Source organism: Ascaphus truei, chromosome 18, assembly GCF_040206685.1.
Source record: "Ascaphus truei isolate aAscTru1 chromosome 18, aAscTru1.hap1, whole genome shotgun sequence".
In the NCBI taxonomy this organism is placed as follows: Eukaryota; Metazoa; Chordata; class Amphibia; order Anura; family Ascaphidae; genus Ascaphus; species Ascaphus truei.
The window spans coordinates 21761381-21770201 of record NC_134500.1 but is presented as its reverse complement, the minus strand read 5'-3'; the positions used below and the strand labels follow the sequence as shown (position 1 = coordinate 21770201).

Genomic DNA, 8821 nt, shown 5'->3' with positions numbered 1-8821 from the left:
GCCTTGCTTACATTGAATAACACCATGCAGAAGGAGACTTAAGGAAGCTCTTGTGCATGCAGCTGATTTGCTGATTACTTGCTCAGTGTACAAGACACAGCACCATGGCAGAAGGGACAGTGCAGCAGGTTTACAGAGACCTACCTAAAGTGGTATGTATGTATGTCTTTATTTATATAGCGCCATTAGTGTACATAGCGCTTCACAGCAGTAATACACGTGACAGTCATATGAATAACACAAATAACAGATCATGGGAATAAGTGCTTCAGGCATAAAAGTAACATTTTGGAAGAGGAGTCCCTGCTCCGAGGAGCTTGCAATCTAATTAAGTGGTGAGATCTGATACTTTTCTACTGCATATCACACTATTTTACAGCTTGATCTGCTTTATGGAATCGTAGCTGCAGGGCTTTCATTGCACTGGTCCAAGGTAATTATTGAATGGACACACACACACACACACACACACACACACACCTTGCCACACACACACACACACACACACACATACCTTGCCATACCCACCCATCTAACCATAACACTGACTTTAGGTTCCAGATGAATAAAAATAAGATTTCATGATTTTGAGTAGCTTGGTTAATTAACCCCTTTTACTAAAGGAAAAATGAAGGGAAAGAATATCAAATAATAATTACTGATGAACAGCAAACATTTAGTGTTGGTGAAATTGGAGCTTCTGGTCTCTTAAAATTGTAGTGGTGGCTTTTTGTTTGTTTGATCATTTTTATGTGATTAAATATATACTTATTTACAGTATTTATAAAAATGTTTTCCCAGGAAGTAACACATTGACAGTTTCCTCTCGCTTTCAAATATGTCCTGAGCACAGAGTTCTGATGACAGATCCATGGTTACATTAAATGAAAATAGGTTTACAGACATTTTGGGGACATTTACGAGATAATATGATTATGGGCCTATCAGTTACAGAGAGGATTTAAATGAGCGACAGCTGAAGTCTTGAAATCACCAGTATTTATATTCCAGGCGGTTTTGCGAGTCTCTGGTAGGTTGTTCCAGTCGTGAGATACAAACATAGACTTTGTGTACTCAATGTACATAGTTTTATTTAAACCTTTCGCTGCTTTATAATATTTTGTTCCTTCTGACAGGAAAAGGTTACATTTGGTTCTGAACAATAATGGCTAAAGATAAATGATAGTAATGGAGGGTCTTTCCATCTCAGAAAGGGGTATTTTCTACCAAACTTATGTGTGTTTTTGTGAGCAACATCATTGCTTTTAAAAGCACTAAATATTTCTATGAAGGATTACTTTGATTTCCTGTCGGTTTTTTCTCCTTTTTTGTGGCTTTGCAGCTTTTGAAACAATTTAGAAAAACAATAGAAATTAATATTAATATTTAAACTGCATTGGAATATAGAAAAAAAGGAAATAACTTTAAATTGAGGTGACGTGGACCATCAATTCAGAGCTTTCTGATTAGCGGTCTATAATATTGACTATATTGGATAATACAGCAGATTTGAAGACAGCAGATGCCTCCTCAAAATAGGCGTTGTACCTTGGTAAGGATGGGAGTGGGAGTTGCACCAAAGATATGTTATCTCTAATGATCCAGAAGGTCTGTGGGGAACAAAAAGGGTAGCAGTGCTTTTTAAGCCTAATGGTTTAGGACTCCAGCATGGACAGCAAATTCCTATTTATTTTTATTATGCTTAATTAGGATTTTAGTTTTGGGCAGGCATATAATTAGGGATTGAGGTTTTAACCCACTGATGATCTTGCACCTTTGGGTTAAAACCTATTAAACACCAGAAATGAAGCGTCCTTTCCGATTTGTATTCCACCTCTTGTGGCGGACTTTCCACAGGTAGGAGATGAAGGCATCACGGGGGAGTATGCAAACGTAAAAAAAAGGTGCACGTTTCATGTAGGCGGCTTTCTCAAGGGTAAAGGCCACGCATGTGAAACGTATGTCGGGTAGTCAGCTGACCACTCCGTAAGCTTCATCAGTCCGACCGGGACAAGCACCGCAACAGCTGGTAAATAGGAGCTCTCAGCCACGATCTAGCACCGGCACACGCACAGAGGTGCCTAGTTTGGCCGTGTTCCACTGAAACTGTCAGCAGATATAACGGTACCACAGATTTAGCACTCTAGAGATATTGATTAGGGTAAACCCCCTTCCTCCCTTCTCCAGTCCACTCACTGTTACTTCCTAAGTTAGGACATATCTTGGTACTATAGGATCTAGCGCTTTAGGGACACTTCGTAGGGTAATTCCCTCTCCCCTCTCCAGTCCAATCATTGTTACTCCCCACGGTATAACATTGAAGTAAGGGACGCAACAACCCCAATCCAGCAGCCGCCAGACCTCATCTGACTGGCGTCTTCTGTTGGGTGGGGATGGTGGCCACAGGACGCTCATAGGCTGGGTTCAGTTGCTTGCTGTTGACTATCCTGTATTTACCGACCATCTCCTGGACTCGGTGGCGCCACCCAGTAACCTTGACAAAAAAAGCATTATGTCTGGTCTCGCCGCACATGCTCAGTGACGACCGGACTCTGGCGCACATGTGCAGTGCCTGCCGGGCTCGTCGCTTGGGAGACAGAAGCAGCCAGGGGCACCCACAGGCAGGCACACAGAGAGGCACCAGAGACAGACGCACACAGAGACACACGCACGTGCACACACAGACAGTTGGTATAATTATACAAGTGCAAATAGCTAAAACAGAGACGTGTGCCAAGCACGCACATTCTAAATCAAACTTCTTTGCGTTTTGCCACTGACCTTGTGTTTTGAATTTTAATTCAAAATATCACCATCACAAATTCAATATCTGTGACAAAACAGTGACCAAAGACAAAGAAGTTTCACTTAAAATGCGCATGCTCAGCACACACAACTTTAAAAAAAAATTGTTTTCAAATCAATGGCCGTTTACAATAAAAGAACTGAAACACTAATAAATGCTTTTAATAGTTTTTTTTGTCCTTTTTTTTTTCTATTTTCTACCAAACAGATAGTTTTATTTATATATATATATATATATATATATATATATATATATATATATATATACTATACACACAGAGAGATTTTACCAGATAGACCCTAAGCCATACACCTCCACTGTCTGGGGTTATCTACCATTTGTTATACCTACACCTCCCTCTATGGTAAACCACCAGTTAGCCGTTTCATTGTTACCTTAATGTTTATGATAGATTAGTGAGTGCACACTATTGGGATCTTCTCCTTAGCCTACTCTCCTCCTTCGGAGTGACTCTGGCTTTGAACCTTGCTATTGCCTGGGTTTATGTTATTACTTAACGGTATAACACTTTTGGAACGGTATGTTTGTATAATGTTGCGTAGGACCTTGCAGAAATAAAGGCATTCATTTCCAGTGTGTGTGTGTGTACATCATTGTGTACTTCCTCCTGGCGTGGGAGGGGTGATGGCGGTGCACTGCGTGTCAAACGCCTATGATGCGTTCCAAATGAAGGTAATGCTGCTAAAGCTGGTTGCGATATGAAAAAGAACAATTTTTGCAGTACATGCACGAAACGCGTCAGAGGCTTCTTCCCTGACTCTTGTTTTTAACCATGCTTGTCCACGTTCAATAAATTGTTCTTTTTCATATCGCAACCAGCTTCAGCAGCATTTCCTTCATTTAGAACGCATCATAGGCGTTTGACACACAGTGCATCGCCATCACCCCTCCCACGCCAGGAGGAAGTACACATTGTTTGCCTTGGGCTGAGAGCACGCAGGATCCAGGATTTACAGATGAAGGTCGTGAGTACAGCTGGTCTAGCTCCAGGGGTTATGGATTTATAGATTTATGGGTTTGGGGTCCATTATTTGGATACCCTTACATCCTAAGAAGTCTTATTTGCCAAATATTATACCCCACCTCGTGAGCCACAAATGACCCACTTTTGAATACACATACCTGTCACGGTAACTTGTGATAGGATATAACATACACCAAATAACTGGGTTGAACTGAACACGACTTAGATATAATAAAGAGAATTTATTCCTTAAAGAAGGTGAACACACAGGATATTACAAAGAACAGACAAGAAATACACTTACTTAGGGATTGGAATGATGAAGTAATCAGGAAAACAGGATTAGCAATTCAACTGCAATCAGGCATCAAGTAGTTGGTAAAAAGAAGACCAAGGGTATAGGGCTGACACCAGTTTATATATAATTCCAGTCCTATACCTATCATTGAGTGCAGGCCATTGGAGAACAATTACCTGTACCCAATCTCTAACGTGGGAACATTGATAACCCATGCCCCCCAGCTAGTTGGCACATGCGTACTTCTGGCCCTACAGGTCTCATTTCTTTAGCCCCACACAAAAGTCAGGGCGCCGGCCTGTCTACCAGACCTTGATCTGGTCAGGAAACCCTTTGTCTGTAGGTGTGAATTATAGCACTTACAGACCACTCAAGCCCTGCATTTCTCCGCCCTAATGTATACAGCTAGGGTGGCTGAGCCTTTGATCAGGGGGTCTGTTGTAGACAATAGATCGCCCCCCTGAGCATTTACATTAACCAGATTCAGAAACCTTCACGGGCTTTTGTCCCCGCTTCGAAATCCAATACAGTTTTTAATATTAAGACATATTAAAATAATCTGTTCGGCTGGGCCGAGCGGGCTGAAACTTGCCAGTCCCTCATGCCGGAGGTGACTCTCCATGGTGGCCAAGTTTCAGCTCGCTGCGACCTTCCGAGTCGGAGATACACAAATACAATTTAAAACCCTTATTACTTTAATGCAGGATTCTCCGCTTTAAAAATGAATCTCTGCTTTTCACTCTTTCCCATTGAAATCAACGGGCTCCGCCGCTATAGTCTTCCAATGGAGCAACTCCGCCGTTGAAGTCAATGGGCTCCGCCGCTATAGTCTTTCAATGGAGTAACGCCGCCATTGAAGTCTATGGGGAAAATCACAATTCTTTACATTGGCCCATACTCCGTCTGGTTGGTCGGAGAGGGCTGGAAATGGCCATGCAGTCATGCCGGAACAGTGACTACAAGTGACCCAAATCCCAGCCCTCTGGTCTTCTCAGAACCGGAGATATGGGCTTACACATTTTAGGCTTTCGGACTTAGCCGTTTTTTCGCGCTGTTCTTCCCTCCGCCATTGGAGTCAATGACGCGACCCTCTTGGTGAGCGTGACCCTTTACGGTGGTCCTTGATTCTCGGACCCGGTGGTGGTCGAGTGTGGGAGTTCCTAGGATCTAGGGGCAAAAATTATTTTATTCCTGGGTGCCCTAGAACATAGGTTTCCCACGCCAATTGTGCTTGACCTTGAACTAGTGTGATAAAAGCTCTTTTTCAGACATTGTATCCGCTTCTGCGGTTTGCGGTTTGGATGGTTGCCAACCCGTTCCTGGAGGTCGGCGTCGAGGAATCCCCATTGAAATGAATGGCTCCATTGACTTACAATGGGGAACCGCCGCTCCTCCTCTCGGGCGCCACCTGCTGGTCTTCGATGGAAACGGGCCCAAACCGCCGGATTCGCCATAGGTTTCAATGGAGCTGCAATGGCGACCTATGGGAAACTACAAAATGGAGCCTGAAAAGGCAGGAACATGGAACAAAGGGCTATAATCACTTCCTAACTATTAACCCTTCTCCTCCCGAACGGATCCCAGTGTGTGTGTGGTGCAGACACTGATATGGTGACAATACATTATAATAGGGGAATACACATTTGGATGTTGCAGCAAGGTAAAACCACATTCCTGGACCGTAGTCCAGTTAACCCCTTGCCTCCCTGGTGAGGTCAGGGGGTGGCCATATGGGGTGCAACCCCTTTAATACCGGGCCAATCCCCCTCTCCCTCTACAATACCTTATACCTGGACCTGTCAAACACCTTTTTATGGATAAGAAAATAGGGTGATGCATGCTTTTGATGCCTCTTAGAGCATTGGACTAGGAGATTTATCTCCGTTTTTCTATTTGTGTGTGTACATCATGCTGATCAGCTGAATACTGTACTTCTAAAACACCACACTGTAGCATTAGGCAAGAGGAATAATGTTTGTTGTAACCTACTGGTGAAGTGGCAGCCCTAGTATGATGTGCAGAGCATGGATGATTTGCAGATCTGTTTTAATGGTATAAATGCTGTATGAGCTCGCTCGTTACTCTGCGCTCATAGTTCTGGTTCTTTGTTGATAAGATGTCTGTTCTCCCTGACAGTAGTTAGACACAAGATTTTCAAGTATTTTCTCTTGTGTTGGAGAGAAAATGGAAACTCCTCCTAGATATGGGAAAGAACATTTCTGCTCAATTCTCTTGGTTTGACCATAAGGAGACCTAGATTCCTGGGCACCTATCTACGAAACGTTCACTGCTTTGTGTTTGTACTGGTTTTTCAATATATTCTGAAACGGGAACTTTGAGACATGACCAAACTCATTCCAATGTTCTTGTGCTATATATCTGATATAAGTAACAGCTCCTGAAAGAAACCAGATTTTGTTTGGGAGAGTTGTTGGTCATGTCCTTGGAGCCTGAAATGCAGCATGCCCCCCCACCCCCCCCCCCCCATGTATAATCACCCCCATAATAATACATATAATAAACACAAACAAAGGTCTGGAAGTACAAAGGTTGGCTTTTATTAACAGACATCCAATGCCAGAGTGCTCAACCAACGGGCAAAAGCCAATTGTACTCAAACCATGGCTCACAACACCCCCGCCCCCCCCCCCCCCCCAAGCCAGCCACCATACTGGCCTGGCCGTTTAGCGAGAATGGGCCCAGGAACCCAAAGCACAATAGGCTGTTCCAACTCGCCACTCCCAGCCACCTCAAGGCTTTACCGAACCGTAGAGCCCTTCTCTGGCAATGTTAAAGCACACTTACTCCCCAACAGCCGCCGCGACACAGGCAGCACGCCTGGAAATGCCCAGAAATAATCCGAGTATTTTCTTTACTTTCTCTATTATTCAACAAGTACAAGCATCAAATGGTACAACATCATAACAAAGGGAGGGGTGGGAGGGAACTTTCTTGGCAGGGCGTGGAATGCTCTCCCGCCCCTGCACAGGACCTTAGTAGCCTGTCCCCGGCTCCCTCCTACTCTGCGTTACCTTCATAAGGGGAGGGGAAGGAGAAAACGGCCCCACGGTAAGAGGAGGGGATGGGGAGCCCAGTTCCAGCGTTCATGCTGCCCTATCTCCTAAGGAGCTCAAGGCTACTGTAGAATATTGAGATTTGCTCTACTATGAACATTATTTCAGTAAAACGGCTACTGCTATGTATCATTTTGAAATGTAGTATGGAACTTGGTGATCAATGCATTGGTTTGTCTTTTGGTTTAGGAGCTCCACGCCCACCTGAATGGATCCATCAGTTCTTCCACCATGAAGAAGCTGATGGCCAAAAAACCACATATTCAAATCCAAAATGGAACGACCATGATCGATAAAGGGCAGAAAAGGACCTTAGAAGAGTGAGTGTGGCCACGTAGCACATGAAGAACAATCTATTTGCTGGACAGAGTCAGGAATATATGGAAAGGGGGCAACAATTTTACTCTTGCAAGCAGGGGCTACAGTACAAGTATTTTCTTGGCTTTCTAAGTGGCTTAGTGGTACAGATACTGGTTGCTAGGGATGGAAACTATTCCTATTGAACTAACTTGTGACCTTGGGAAAATCAATTTGGGTCATAATGATTATGGGGTAATTCTATATAGTCTGAAGTGGTCGTTAAGGCCCGTCTCGGACCATAATCCCTATTGACTTGAATGGGGATTTTCAGCTGCAACAATTTAAACAGCTTCTTTGGATTACATTGAATTTATGCCCTAAACCAGGGGTGCGCAAACATTTGCTCCTGCGCCTCCTTGCCTTGTGTTCCCCGGTGCTCGCGCCTCCCCCCCCTTGCTTAGTACAGCGTCAAATGACGAGCAGGGTCATTTGACACCTCATTGCTATGGCAATGTGCATGTGACGTCACGCCGCATGACCCAGTAGCTTCATTTGACGCCACGTTGCCATAGAGACACGTCCAGATGCCGGCTGAATCTTGGTAAATTGAGGTTGCAGAGCCCTCACGCGATACCCCAGCATTTAATTTTAATGCCTTGGGGAAGAGCGTGGGGCCTCTGCAACCGCCCGCGCCCCCTAGTTTGCACAGCCCTGCCCTAAACCATAAAGCATCTTTTGACCCACTCACTTTAATAACCTGTGAGGTGATTTACAGCGTAGCACTGCTTAGTAAATATGGCCCATTATCTTATAAAGCTAAACAGTTCAAGGAACATTTTATATATATATATATATATATATATATATAATTGGTATGGTGTTTGACACATAATTCAATATACTGTACATTCAATACATCTACATTACTTAGCATAAAACAGTACTACATTTTACCTAACATATAGGTGGTGTTACTTATCTTTGCTATTTCCATGCTGCATTTAGTAGTTTGTTATTTTGGCTGTGTAATATTAACAATGAGAAAACTTTATAGAGGTTATCTAGGAAACAAAATTAAAATCCATTGTGTTACTTACAAAACATTAAAAAGCACGTACAGTAAACTCGACAAATTTGCCATCATCAGATAAATTGAAAGACATCTGTGAAGTTTTTAATATATAAAGAAATATGCAAGAGCAATATGCCAACATAGTTCTATTAGATCTTAAGAACAAGAAGAGAATGTGTGTTCTTTTGCTTTGCAGGTGTTTTCAGATGTTTCGAATAATTCATCAGATCACTGATACAGCTGAAGATATATTAATGGTAAGTTTGTCACAATATTTTTTTTTTTT

The 8821-nt window shown here is 43.1% G+C and overlaps 1 protein-coding gene across 3 annotated transcripts in view; it reads left to right on the top strand.

Annotated features, from left to right (window-relative positions):
• The window catches only part of MAPDA (N6-Methyl-AMP deaminase), a 29189-nt gene continuing 20368 nt past the window's right edge, over positions 1 to 8821 (top strand). For 2 of the 3 annotated variants that reach the window (XR_012788938.1, XM_075575834.1), the window contains exons 1-3: positions 1 to 152; positions 7353 to 7483; positions 8732 to 8792. Coding sequence is in view for 2 of the 3 variants with exons in the window: in XM_075575834.1 (XP_075431949.1) it covers positions 105 to 152; positions 7353 to 7483; positions 8732 to 8792 (240 nt within the window). In the remaining variant the exon portion in view is untranslated. Of the gene's footprint in view, positions 157 to 7352; positions 7484 to 8731; positions 8793 to 8821 lie in introns of all 3 variants that reach the window. The other variant, XM_075575835.1, reaches the window with a different exon arrangement.